This window comes from Rissa tridactyla, chromosome 8, assembly GCF_028500815.1.
Source record: "Rissa tridactyla isolate bRisTri1 chromosome 8, bRisTri1.patW.cur.20221130, whole genome shotgun sequence".
NCBI classification, from domain to species: domain Eukaryota; kingdom Metazoa; phylum Chordata; class Aves; order Charadriiformes; family Laridae; genus Rissa; species Rissa tridactyla.
Genome location: NC_071473.1, coordinates 34,590,715 through 34,604,976, shown reverse-complemented (window position 1 = coordinate 34,604,976; position 14,262 = coordinate 34,590,715). Strand labels below are relative to the sequence as shown.

The 14,262-nt window shown below is 38.4% G+C and overlaps 1 protein-coding gene across 1 annotated transcript in view; it reads left to right on the top strand.

The window, feature by feature from the left end:
- PALMD (palmdelphin) overlaps positions 1–14,262 on the top strand; it is a 55,708-nt gene that overhangs the window by 20,068 nt on the left and 21,378 nt on the right. The window contains exons 2-3 of the mRNA XM_054211275.1: positions 7,332–7,377; positions 12,790–12,870. Coding sequence (XP_054067250.1) covers positions 7,332–7,377; positions 12,790–12,870 — 127 coding nt within the window. The remainder of the gene's footprint in view (positions 1–7,331; positions 7,378–12,789; positions 12,871–14,262) is intronic.

The window sequence follows — 14,262 nt, the reverse complement described above, 5'->3', positions numbered from 1 at the left end:
GCTGGTTCACAGAGTAGTCAGAGGAAGGAAAGTGGCTGGAAAATGTGGCTGGAAGCGTGGGTGGAGAAAGCAGTAATTCCTCTTTGCTCTGCTGAGAGCTATCAGATAAGGCTCATCCCATCTTGCAGAACACCTGAGCTCCAGCGCTCAGGGTAGCCAGTGCTATAGGCACAGGCAAGTTAAGCAGCTTCCCAGGTGAGCAGGGAGAGGGCTCTGCCCACGCCTCAGGAGATAGGAAACAACTGATGTAACCTACACAGTTTCCATTCTTCAGCCTGTAAACAAGAGGTTGGTGATTAGAGGAACTTGCCAAATGGCTTCATCACTCCAGTCTTGGCCCTGCCTCTTCTGCACCCCTGCCCCCAGCTCTAGAAGAAAGATTCTAATTCTCCTAAGGAATTCCTACCTCTGCTCTGTCCTCTAGACCAAATCATCTATACTTTCAAGGCTTCCACCAGCAGCACTTGTACTCACAGAAACCCCACCTGGCACTAAAACTTCACAAGAATATGTCTGCAAGGCCCTAACATTGCTCTACAAACAGACTGAGGCCAAACACCACTATTGTTCTCTCTGTGTTCTGAGAGAGCATCAAAAAACAAGAGTCAGAAGCATATGTCATGCAGTTTACCTTACTATGGACAGCACAGTCCCCATGTGGGTTTTGTTACTTTCCCCGGGGTATTTGGCCCTGGTTATGGGGTATTTGGTTTCGCTTAATGAAACATAATCAAACTACACAACAACTAAAGCTGGTTGTCAGAGCACTGCTAAAAATTCCCCACGCAGTTGGCTGGGGAGAATTTAAAACTCTGCACTATTCTTAGAAGTGTGTGTCTGCAGCAGTTGGAAAATGCTGGGTTGCAAGCAATGCATTCCACAACGTGTTTAAGGCTCTCATCCTGATTGTTACAGACTCTTTGTGGTTTTACTTATTTCAGTTTACATTTTAAAAAAAAAATAAATCAAAAAAACCAAACAAAACAAAATCCTATCACTTATCTAGGCACCTGAACATATTCTGTTAAGAATCTCACATTTAATATCACCACAGTAATTACACTAAAACTATTCATTGAAGCGTGACTTTTAAATGAGAGACAGGGTTTGTTAAAGCTGCTTTGGAAAACTTCTCATGTGCAGACTTTCATAAAACATTTCCAAAATACACAAGGCCAATAATTGACAAGTGTATGGGAACATGAAAGAGGCTACAAAAACCAGGTTTAACTGATTAAAAAACAATCAATAGACATTGATAAAGGTCACTGTGCAATATTAGAAAATAGAGACAAGGTGATCTGTATTTAGCACAACAGCATTTATAGCTATGCTCCGCTGTGCACAAAACATACACGCCTACCATGCAAGAGACGGCGGAGCCTGCGCTGTACTATAAGACTTCTCTATAATATTGAAAGATATCAGACAAGCAGATTTATTGTAAAATATGATTAAAATAATCAATGTTTTAAAACCAATTGACGACAATGACCAACAACTGTTTCTTTAGTTTAAAGACTTAATATATTCATAGTTATGAATAGCAACAGGAAGGGAGTTGTACCAACAGAAACACAATAGTTCCAGGCTTTTCCTCCCAGAGATTCAGGGCGTGTGTCTATTCAAACAAGTTAAGAAGGTAGAATTTAGCTTCGTAAAACTAATATACTCATATACTGTTTTCCTTCAGTGAGAGGACCCAAGAAATTAATTATCTTGAAAGACCTGCCTAGTAGAGAATTAACTCTCCAAAACTGGCCTTCAAGGTAAAATGTTATTCCCTCCTGAGAGCTGGCAGAGGTTTTGTTATGAACTTCCTCTAAGATCCTAAAAATGTATGTACTTTTTAATAATTTCTAATACTGTATAATTTGATGGAGGGACATGAGGCTTTTTTTCTCTCCTACCTCCCCCCAATTTATGACACATCTTTAAGCATACTGGATAATACTGACTAAAGTATTAAAGAAAGCAGTAGACATTGTCTACCTCAACTTTAGCAAGGCTTTTGACACTGTCTCCCATAACATCCTCACAAGTAAGCTTAGGAAGTGTGGGTTAGATGAGTGGCCAGTGAGGTGGATTGAGAACTGGCTGAACAGCAGAGCTCAGAGGGTTGTGATCAGCGACACAGAGTCTAGTTGGAGGCCTGTAGCTAGTGGCGTTTCCCAGGGGTCAGTGCTGAGTCTGGTCTTGTTCAACGTATCCATCACTGACCTGGATGAGGGGACAGAGTGTACCCTCGGCAAGTTTGCTGGTGACACAAAACCGGGAGGCAGTGGCTGACACACCAGGAGGCTGTGCAGCCATTCAGCAAGACCTGGACAGGCTGCAGAGCTGGGCAGAGAGTAACCTAATGAAGTTCCACAAGGGCAAGTGCAGGGTCCTGCACCTAGGGAGGAATAACCCCATGCACCAGTACAGGTTAGGGGTTGACCTGCTGGGAAGCAGCTCTGCAGAGAGGGACCTGGGAGTCCTGGTGGGCAAGTTGGCCATGAGCCAGCAAGGTGCCCTTGTGGCCAAGAAGGCCAATAGCATCCTGGGGTCCATTAAAAAGAGTGTGGCCAGCAGCCAAGGGAGGTCATCCTCCCCCTCTACTCTGCCCTGGTGAGACCACCATCTGGAGTACTGTGTCCAGTTCTGGGCGCTCCAGCTCAAAAAAGGCAAGAAACTACGGGAGAGAGTCCAGTGGAGGGCTACAAAGATGATCAAGAGACAAGAGCTTCTTTAGGACCTGATGTCCTAAACAGGTCATTAGATTAAATGTTTAGTGACCAACAGAAACTGAGAGGTTAAAAAGCTATAGATGCATGAGCCACAGAAGGAAAACAAGCAATGAGAAAGTCTTCCATAGACATACTACACACAACTAGTCTGGTAGTTACACATACCCCTAGATGCAATATTTAAACATCTACAAGAATCCATAAAGATATGTAATATATATACTAATTACTAATAATTATTTTTTAAATATAATATATATATACTTATTTACACACATTAATGTATATAAAATTATATTCTGGGAATAGTTTTTAACTTCATCTCTCCAGATTATCCTCACTTTAAAGCTTTTTTCCTCGTTATTAAGACACACATTTTTCACTAAACACCTTCCAGTTTAGCTTGGAATTTATGTCTTGATGGATACATAAAAACATGTTATTTATATTATGAAAGAAGTCAGGTTAAAGTAAAACAAACTTAATGTGACGGGTGCTGCTCGTGGCTAGCATTCTTTCTCTGGACTTCAAGGCTTTTATTTACTGAGGGCTAAGTTTTCCATCACTGACAATTGTAACTGTCTTAAACTTCTTAGCCAAAAAAAAAAAAATAGTACCATGATGACCCCCAGAAAGGGGGGCGTAGCTGGATGTATCCTAGACAAAAGCTGTTTGCTGCTTATTATGCACCATTAATGCACTGTTGACTGAAACAGCTGGAAGTACTTTGCAGACTAATGGTGGAAACAGCCTTCAAAACCAACCTTTGAGCGAGAAACAAACCTTGTTTCTTTTGGGAAATAACATACAGCTAAAGAGAAATTCTCTCTAAAAAATAATTTGGGACCAACTGCCCAAAGGCTTTAGTTGTCTACTGTATGTATTTCATCTGGAATAAATAGAAGTTTTTAGATCTTCAAATTTCTATTTCTTGTTGGCTTATTTTTCACCTTTAAAATGCAAAAATCTTTATTCTAGCTGGAGAAGAGACTATTTCTCAACCAGCTGAGGCATCCCAGACACCAGATCTTTGGGTCAATTGACAGGACACTGCAGTAGACGTTTTCAATGAGGGACCTTCAATAAAATTTATCTCCTCTCCGTTCCTCTGCTGTCAGAGATTCAAGGCTACATGCAGACAGATGCATAGTGGCAGTATGTTCACTCACTGTAAAACTATAAAATCCATTTTGATACCAAGTCCAAAACGCCCTTTTCCCATTTCACAGCTACAGAAAGCAGCTCATCATGAAGCAAAAAAAAAAAAAAAAAATCAGACTAGTTAAGATGCACAAATGGTGATTCAGGAACTCAGTAACTGCTCTTTCCAGAAAGCACAGGCTATCTTTTCAACTGATAACAATCTGATCAACTCCATTCACATCAAACTCACTTTTTCAGAAAGTGAAAGCTTCTTGCTCCTTACCTTTAATGAGATGTTTCTTCTTAGAAGCAATTGTTTGCTACTACAATAATCTATAACTCACTGTATGTGTATTACCTTAGGTTAATGATTTGTTTCAAAAGAAATTCCAGTGCAACGTGTAAGAGGAGAACTGAGGACAGTGTTGTTTGTAGAGTGTGGCCAGGGACAGTCGCTGAAGTTCTGAAGCAACAGGATTTCTCTACGCCAGTACTCAAACGTTGCTTAAGAAATGGACAAGGGAACTTGCATTTCCAGTTGTGAAGGTGCTTCTGTGGTCCCTCCTCTAGATTTTGGTTCAGGATATTGCATTTGTCTAAATTCCCACCCATTTTTCTTTAAGACTTCATAACGCAACTGTTTCACCTTGTGCTTTAAATTCTCATTATTACTCCTACATTAGGTACCCAAAGCAAAATGGAAATGAACAAAGGAAGAAGTGAAGCAAAAAAAAAAAAAACCCAACCTGTATGACTCATCATGTGGTACAACAAACATTTTCTGCATAACTCAGAAAATCTGTGCTACCAGAAGAAAAATACACAGTTGCCAGTTACAGAAACACAGGCTAACACATCTCTCTCTCTCTTTTTTTTTTTTTTTTTTTTTTTGCTTAAACTTGCAGGATAGGTAGATAGTTTTCCTCTGGATATATTTTTGGCAGGCAAGTTCTGAAAAACCTTGTTCCCAGAATCCTGTGGACTGAAGACACAGCTGTTCAGATTCACTGTTCTAACCTATAACACGGTGGACACTCCGGTTGGTGAAGCAGGCTTAAGGGGCAGACAAAATGACAGCTGGTCCATTTCTTCTCTTGCACATAAATCCCATTTAGAATAGGATTAAGATAACTGGAAAACAACCTATTGACTGAACAACAAATCCTGCCTAGCAAGAGGATATATATGATTTAAACAATTTAAAATGTTTAAAGTGGACTTTAAATACTTTCTTAATAATGGTCACATCAAAAGGTAAGAAACATTTTAGAAACTATCTTCAGGTTACTTCAAAATCTGGGAGTTTAGACTAGGGAAAGACATACTTTTTCTGGTCTGTAAATTTATATCTTCCACAAGTAAGGTTTTTAAAAGCATTTAAATAATTTTGGAGCATAAATGTAGGAAAATATTTTAGATCACAAAAATTTAAAGCAATGCAATCCCATTGATTCTAATTTGAAATATTGATCTCATTTCTGCACCCGTTGAGAATGGAGTCTTATTTATAGCAGAGTACAGATTCTGACCCAAAACAGACTTCCTTATTTCTGATGTAATCATTTACTGCTTTAAATATTCTTAAACATTTTGAAGTCCGCATACACACTTAAATTTTAAGATGAACTTCACAGAAGACAAAGATGAAATAAGTTTGGCTTGTTTTTCAAAATAAGGCAGGCTATACTAATTTAGGCAAGATTAAACAGAAAGACTGTCTCTCTATTGGCTTCTGCAGCAAGAATATGTTTAGTTCAGTGGGGTGATTGAATTTATTCTCAAATCCGTAAACTGAATACATTTAAATTCCCATGTAATCTGTCTCTTGATATACCTCAGTACACTTCCCTTTGAACTTCACATTTGCTTTTATGTGGTAATTTTTTTTAATTTCAGGTGTTGACCAAATGAGGCATATATTAATATTTTTTTAAAAAATAATAATCTTCACTGGAGAATAAAACATGGGGTCTTTGCAAGTTTGAACAAAACTTCAGGGTGGATCACAGTGTAAACAAAATATTAATGCATCCTTAATCCCAGTGTGAAAGGGGATAGTCTGCTTGGGTACAGGGGTGAGTGATGATAGACTAGAAAGGTGGAAATTGAAATTAAATATTGATTCATATTGGATTACGAGGATGTAACTTCACCATCAGGTGTTCAATTCTGTAACATCTTAGAGTTTGCGAGTAATGAGCCTGATTTGCCACCAAGATTCAGGTCACTGTACTGACATGTGAAGTAAAAGCCCCTCACCAAATCGTGCCGAGTTTAGTCATCTAAATGAATTAACAGGAAAAAACCTAAACATGCTGACTGACTCTCACGTTGGTGTCCTTACAAAGACTTAAGTTACACGGTACTGAGCATAACAAAGGGATTCTAGATTCACATTACATCTTTATACGGTTTGAATTCAGCTTTATCTTGCTTAGAATTTTTTCCATAAGTGGATTTTACAAGAGGCAGTTCCACTTGTTTTGCAAGTTTCCTAGATTGATTTTGGAAGGCTGACTCCCGCTCGTGTAATTGGAAAGGTCAAAATGTACGCCATCCCTTAAGGAGCATAATGCTGTTTTCAGCAGAAGTCCGCAGCAAAAAACCCTTCAAGTCAGCTGAATGGAAATCCAGCGTGAGAGCCACTGACATTTTAGACGCATCTTGGTAACACTGAAATGATGATCCTGAAATCCTTACTTAGACAAAGCTTCCCCTGAGTCCTAGGTGCTGACCAGTAATTGCACAGATTAACACTTGCATTCAATGACAGACCTGATCGTTAAAGTTTATTTTACTTTAGGTTAGCAGTTCTAAAACATTCTTCCAGCTATGAATACTGCTTCTCTAAAGATTTCATCTAGGAAACTAAATTTAAACGGACATCTTCAAAAAAAAAAAAAAAACCAAAAACATGCCATCTACAGCGCTAACATTACAACAGGTCAAAATACACAGGTGAAATAAATTTCAAAAGAAACAGGAATATTGAATAAGTTCAACATATCAGATTATCAACGGAAGCATACACAAAGGGAAGAAAGAGAAATAGTAACACACTAAAAGTTTACTTCTACCATGGTCCTGGAAGATTTTGGTTTGGGCATTTAACAGTTAAAGAAGCAATGGCACGCTAACTGAGCACATTAAAACAAAGAGTTGGCAGCTTCTGAAGGAAAAGGGCTTGTGCTCCTCTGTTCCAACTTGTCAGTCAGCTCATGCCAGCACCCTCCACGTCTGCCTCCTCTACACACCCTCATTACATGTGTCTGGCTGGGGTGATCTGCTCATCTGTTCGGGGACTCTCCTGACAAGTCAAAAACTCTGCCTTCTCTCTGCTCTGGAATTGGATCAAATCACCTCAGCTTTTTTTTTTTTTTTTTGTAGCCCCACCAGGAGGCTTTTTGCTTATGGTTTCATTCTGTTTTCCTTCACTACTTGTCTGTGTTTGATTTCTAGAATGGAGGAAGCCGAATTGCTGAAAGAAAGATTCCAGGCCATAACAGTAAGTGCTTTATAATTCGCTATGAAAAAAAAAATATGTCTAAAAAAGGCTTAGAAGCAGTATTGTGTTAATGAACTACTCTGTATTTTCTGAAGAATTATTTATCCCAGGACAAAAAAAATAGAGAGACTTACGTCTGCTTGAAATTGTTACTTTTTAATTCTGGTTTATAAGCTATTGTTTTAAGACAGCAAAGTTGCCTGTACTGACTTTATTATGGGTGGTATTTCACTTTCAAATTAAATTCAAAGCAATGAAAGTATGTGTGCAAGTCACTACTGGACAGTCTAAAATACATATTACTATCATCACAGCTGAATGTTTGCCTGAAGGACAGCAGGTCAAAAGACAGCTAGAGAATTCCAGAACAAATCAATTTTCCCATTTCACAACAAAACTGAGATATAAAAGATTTTGGAGTTTGCATTGTGGAATTAAATACAGTTTCTGAATTATTGATGATCTATCATAAGTACTGCTGTCTGAAAAGTGAAAGAGAACAAGGTTGGATTAAGCAAATTCCTACCTGTCGGTTTTCAGAGGAAAAGAAAAAAAAAAAAAAAAAAAGACTCCATGAAGTTTATGCTGAAGATGTTAGAAAACATTTTCAGTTTCTCTTCTAAAGGGAAATCTGATTCAAAAGATTTATTGTGTTTTAAAGGAACTACCGAGTTATTTTTAAAGGAATATAACCTGATGTAACAAAAAAGGATGAATCCAAACTCTCCTCTGATTTGATCTCCACTGAAACCTATTCAGTAACAACAGAATTAAACTGAAACAAAATTTGGCTCTTTGGGATGAAAGGAAAACTGCAAAAGGATCACCCACTGTCACAGACAATCTTTAAAAGCAAATAATGGGAACAAAGGTGTTTGTCACACTTAGCGTGATAGATTAGTTGTGAAACAAACACTACTGACTAAATAAATGGTGAGCAGAGTTAAAAAATACCTTATTGGAACCAAAATAAATGTGAGAAGGCGTAACTGGAAATATATGGGAGTTGAATGGGTTGGTTTTTAATTTGGTTGGGTTTTAATTATGACACTTGATAAAATCCAACAGACCCATTAATCATATTTACTTGAGACCTGATCAAGCCCACAATAAGGTAATTTGGAATGTTTTAGAGGGTTTAGAGCACAATTGTTTGTTTAACTGTAATGGCGTTTCAACCAGTCGCATAACCTGGACTTTGTCTCTAGCATGTGGGCTCAAACGATAAGAAATGTTTCGGTGCTCCAGGGAAGCCCAGGCCTTGTGATGGTTTATGCTTCCTGGTACCTGGCAGGAGGAATGGGGCTTGCCTGATGAGGACTCCTATGAACGCACCAGGGTTAGCGTCCCCTGCCTGCGTCTTTGCCCCAGGCAAATACTGGAGACTTATTTTTATTAAGAAACTGTGACAGCTTGCAGCGTCTTGCATTACAGGAAATGGGAAATCATACCTGGGTTCTGGCCATGACTTCATTTACTACATTTGCTGTGTAAAGGAACTATTTGCTCTCTACTTTCATCACTTTCATCAATTGAGAGCATTTAATTGAAACACTCAGTTTATTTGTTATAATGCACTGCAGAAATGAAGGAGCCTAAATAAGATGATGTTATTATCAGGTTTAAAAATCTGAAATACAAGTTGTCTAAGAAAACAATACGTTTACGATTACAATTGCGAGTTACTCAGTGGCTTTAGGAAGGTTTGTCTCAAGCAACACACTTGGAAATTTCAAGTGCTACCTACAAAATCTATGTTGCAAAGGATCTAACAGAGGATGGCAAGGGGCATTCAAAGCAGCAAACAACTACACTTGCACTAAAATTTGATTGGTTTCTGTTGTTAAATACGTGGCTCCTTTACAGCATCTAGCCCTTACACAGCCACTAGGGGTTTTCAAATCCTTTTTCAGATCTTCTCTATGTAGCAAAGTAAAAAGGAAACCCCTACTGTTATTATTATTATTATTTTAAGGTTTCGATGCTCCCACAGCTCTGAAAAGGAACTGTCTTCATCTGTAATGTAGCTTCCACCTGCTGCTGCTGTATATAGAATACAACAAGTAAAAAATAAAACGCATCCAATTTTGTTAGACTGTTGTATCTTAACATACAAAAGCTTTAGTGTTTGTTGTGGAAAACATTGAGATAAAACAGTCAAAGAGGAACCTTAGGCTTAATCCTTTCTCATCAAATCCTCCATTCTATGGGAAAACAAAAGTGATACAAGATTTGAATTATGATTAAAGATTGGAATTATGACATTTCTGCAGTTTTATGCTGTCAGACTCAAGTGTCCATACCTCCAGATAAGACCCGTCAACAGCCAAGCCTTACCTCTGGAAAATTATATGAAAACAAAAATGCATCAGCTAAAACATTAGCTGCTGCTTTGGCCTTGACAGTACATGCCATCTGCCATGGGACCAAGCAGACCACTGTGGAACACTGGCTTAAACTAATGGACTTGGTACACAAGATACCTAGCAAGATATTGCTCCACAGATGCATTTCCCTTCCTTTCAGATAGATCCAGTTTAGAACACATTTATTTTAAATGCTCAAAAGTCAGGAAAGATTCCTATGTTTCAACAGGACTGAAAATTAGGACAAAGGCTCAAGTCTCATCTTGCATTGATGCACAACAGAGAGGAAGGGATGAAGGTGCTGTTTCATAAAAAGCAAGTCTTGCCTACCTTAACAAGAGCATAGTAAGAGAGGATTAGAGGACTTCTGCCAGCAACCTGATTATCTACAGGGGCAGAGTACGAAGTTTAGTAGAAGCATGGATCTCAGCTATCTAGGAATAAACATGTATTCCATTACATGTATAGTCAAAGCTTTGTAGAGCAAGACACTGTTTGCAGGCAAAGCATAGCAGAATACACTGCAGGAAGAGTCCTAACAGGTTTTAAAAAGTATTCTGACAACACAAGGTTCAAAAAGGTTCCTCATACACTTTCCTTGAATTTAGCTTCTGGCATTAGACCTTCAGCTTTCTTTGACTAACTATATAAAAGACAATCTATTTCAACCTGTTTAGGCTGTATAATTGTATAATGGATGTTTATTACCACCAGTGAAATTAAAGCATGCTGCAACACCAAAGGATATGAGTAGAAAACTTTAAGAGAAAAAATACGGGATGCAAAAGAAACATAGACCTCTAGCAGAACAACCAGGCAAAAGCTGCATTACTGAACAGGTTCCTTATTACACAGTTAATTTAAAATGCAGTCATTTGTGCTTTTACGCTCTGATTTCTTTCTGCACACTATTTTTGTGTACCAGTTCTCATTTCAGACTGCCCAAACTCCTAGTACACATCTCCAGCGGTATAAAAAAATATTTAAGTTGACTTAGAATATTTTTAATAGTATAAACCAAGTAAAAGTTCATTCTCTAAGAACTTATCCAGAACTGTATTAAAGAGAAAAAGCAGTTTCCTTAAGAATTGTAACAGTCTGTAAACACAAGCTCTTGTCACACTTTGCTCACCTTATGATGGGTTATTCAAAGGCCATTTATACAATGAGATCAGGAATATTTCCTAATTAGGGAAAGGTGCAAAGGTCAGAGACCAGATGCTGTGTCTTCAAAATCAGCACTGGCTGAGTAAAATCCAGCGTAGCACCTCTTGGATAAAATCTCTTAAAAGGGACACTGCAGAAAAGTTACCTGTTATAGTGATCCTAAATCAGTAGCCTTGTTAACTGAATTAAAGAGCATTTCAAATCAAAAGCACTACAGAGTTGAAGGTAGCACATATCTTGAGGCAAGATCCCTACCTGTTCTCTTTGGTGTATTAAAAAGGCAGACTAACACCATCAAGGAAAAACTGTAAAGTACAGATGGTGGTTATAGATGGCTACTGCAAGACAGAAATCACTGACACTCGTTCACCTACTAAACCCCAGCACACCATCACTTGCGCTTGGCCTGCCTGTAGTCCTGCCCTCCATCTCCACAAGACTAGGTGGTTTCTTCTACTTCCCATCCTTCAACAAAGTGTCCCTATAGCCTGTGGCCCCACTGCTAATTTCTAATTTCCAGTAACAGTGAAATGATTCAGCCAAGAACACTACGGCTCTTCCTGTTTCCAAATCCCAGATCCTGGGGAAACAGTGAACAACTCCCAGCCTTATGCCCTCCTTAAGCACAGCTGGTTCCTCAAGTGGGCTGAAAGGGCAAGTCTTCCTGTGTTTGTGAAGAACGTAACTCCTTCCTAAACCATCCTTGTCTGAAAACAGACTCTGTTAAAAAAAAAAACAAAAACAAAAAACAACCCTATCAGTAATCTGTTCTAATTGAAAGAAAAGAGGGGTTGGCTGCCAGTCAGCAAACATTTCTACACAGGACAACAGGTGATTTAATTTAGTTTCCTAAAACATACCAAGAAAAAAGTGCAAAAGTTGCCGTATCCAATAACAGGATTTTATAGCATTAAGGCTGACCAAGAGAATAGTCTGTTAATACAGCTTGTAAAAGTTAGTTCCCTTTGGCATGATTTCTTTCCCACTGGCTGCTGAGGACACAAAGTACTACATCAGTGTTTGGCCTCATATAGAGCAGCCACAAGGATACTCCACATGACAGCAGCTGTCCAAATACACAAGAGACTTGAGTGTTGCCAGCATTCAGGGACTGTTCACCCATTTCCTTTTTTCTATAATCTGTAGCAAAAAGGATGAAGGTGGCACTATGATAGGTCAGTACTACTTGAGGTTTTTCCTTCTAAAGTCCAGCAACAATGAAAACAGCCTTTACACAGACAAAAAAAATTATTTTTTTTTTAATTGAGAGGTAACAACAACATATATGAAGGTTACGTCATTTCTCTGTTTTCATCTTTATCACTATTTAACTAATTAAATAAATTTCTAAGTCTTTGTTTATTCCTGTTTATTTCAGCTATTAGCTACAAGATACATAAGCTCACTACCGGATTCACCGAACAGCCCGTTTCGTTGAGTGATGTATTACAGCTGCACAGTGCAGGCCATGCAGACTCTTTCCTCTCCTAAACGATGTGTGGGCTGCTTAGGAATTTTGGTCAGGGCCCATTTCTCACCTCATTTTGCATGTACAATTGTGCTCAAATGTTATTTCTTCCTGTTTTCTTCTCCCACCCTTTCCAACAGTAAATTACTTTTAATTTGGATCATCCGTGCTTTGTGGTCATTAACATGTTTAAACGCACTTCAGAGAAAGAGTAATGGCAACCATACCTGCATAGGACACAGGAGCTGTTGCTGCTAAGAATTGTGCGTTGCCTGAGCACCATATAAGCTTTAAAATAAGGCTTTATTTGCATAGATTGATTTCACCCTACCGAACGCCACGTAAACATCTTTTTTTTTTAGCAACAAGTAATTTCTCTAAAAAGTGTTTTATTGTTCTCTTAATTTGTAGGACAAAAGAAAACTGCAAGAAGAAATTACGCAGAAACGTCTAAAAGTGGAAGAGGAAAAAATGAAACACCAACATTTAAAGGTAAGTAAAGTGCTGGATTTATGTAACTAAAGATAGCCTCAAGTCATTCAGCATGAATAAAGGTTTGGGATTTTGGAATGCAAATCTTCATGCATTTAAGTCATGCTTTTACTGTCAAATTTTCACTGCTTTTTGGAGTCTTGCCAGGACTCCATTTAACTTTAATAAGCATCACCCTTTGAAAAAAATTACACTCAGGAGCTAATGTTATTTGATCTCTTCCATGGCATAAAATGAGATCATAACCAGGAATAACTCACAGCTGAAAATTAAGCCTCACATTTCAGACTGGGTGTGTGCACTCCTTAATTCCACTACAGCAACCTCACTTGGTACAGGGTGCAGCACAATCATGAGGTCTAATTGCACTTTTTACTGGAAAAAAAAGCAGCCGATTTTTATTTGGCTATAGCCTTTGTCAGCTTGTTTAATGACTCTTTGGTAAAATAATGCTGGTTTTTTGTATACTAAAAAACAAACAAAACTCAAACACAGAAGTGCTGCAAATATTGTCCTGAAATGTGGTTTGCTAAACTCAGGATTACAAAATCCAAATTACTAAGAAACCAAAGTATCCAGCTCTGCAGACACTTGAAATTGTAGCGATTTCTACCCAACATCACCATTCTTTACATGTCTATTGCAATTTGACAGTACGTGTCATGTAGGGAGATGAGGCAGAATCTGTGCCTCTAGAAATATGCAAGACTTGGTATTTTACATACCCTTTTAATTTTGTGAGTGGGTAAACAGTTTCAGAAAGATATGTTTAATGCAATACCAGGAACATGGTGTGTCTCCTTGAGAAGCATATTTAAAACAGACTCTTCTTCAAAATAGACACCTGATTCTGGGTTTCATCTACCCTCTTCTTTTGTGTCAAGCCAAAAAAATGAGAAGTTGTGATAAACTAGTTCACCAGGCCATGCAAGCCAACGCAAGAGTCATCTGTGCTGAGGATTTATTGGAAGGCAGTGACCATAAGGACAGGCTTGACCAATTGTGTAATGTCTTGCCTAAAAGAGAGGGGAATATCTTTTCCAAGTCCTGTAACTAATGAGCAGCAAACATGTGACTGTCGTCCTCTTAGTACACAGTTACATGGAGTCCTGCACTTTGTTTCAAGTTTCCATGCCTATAAATTCAGAATGACTCTTTTGCCCTTCTTTTAAGAAGGATAAACTGATCTGGTCTAGACAACCAGCTAATCCTCACTACTGCTGGGTGCAGAGTCCTAGGGCAGTTTCCCTACAGATTTAGTACATGCCTTCAGCTAACATTAATAGGTACAATGGAGTTAAAAAGTTAAGAAAACAAAAAGCTACCTTGGACTTATTCTGAAGGTGTTTTACAGAATTTTACAGAAGCTAAAACACTCCTTGAAAAATATTA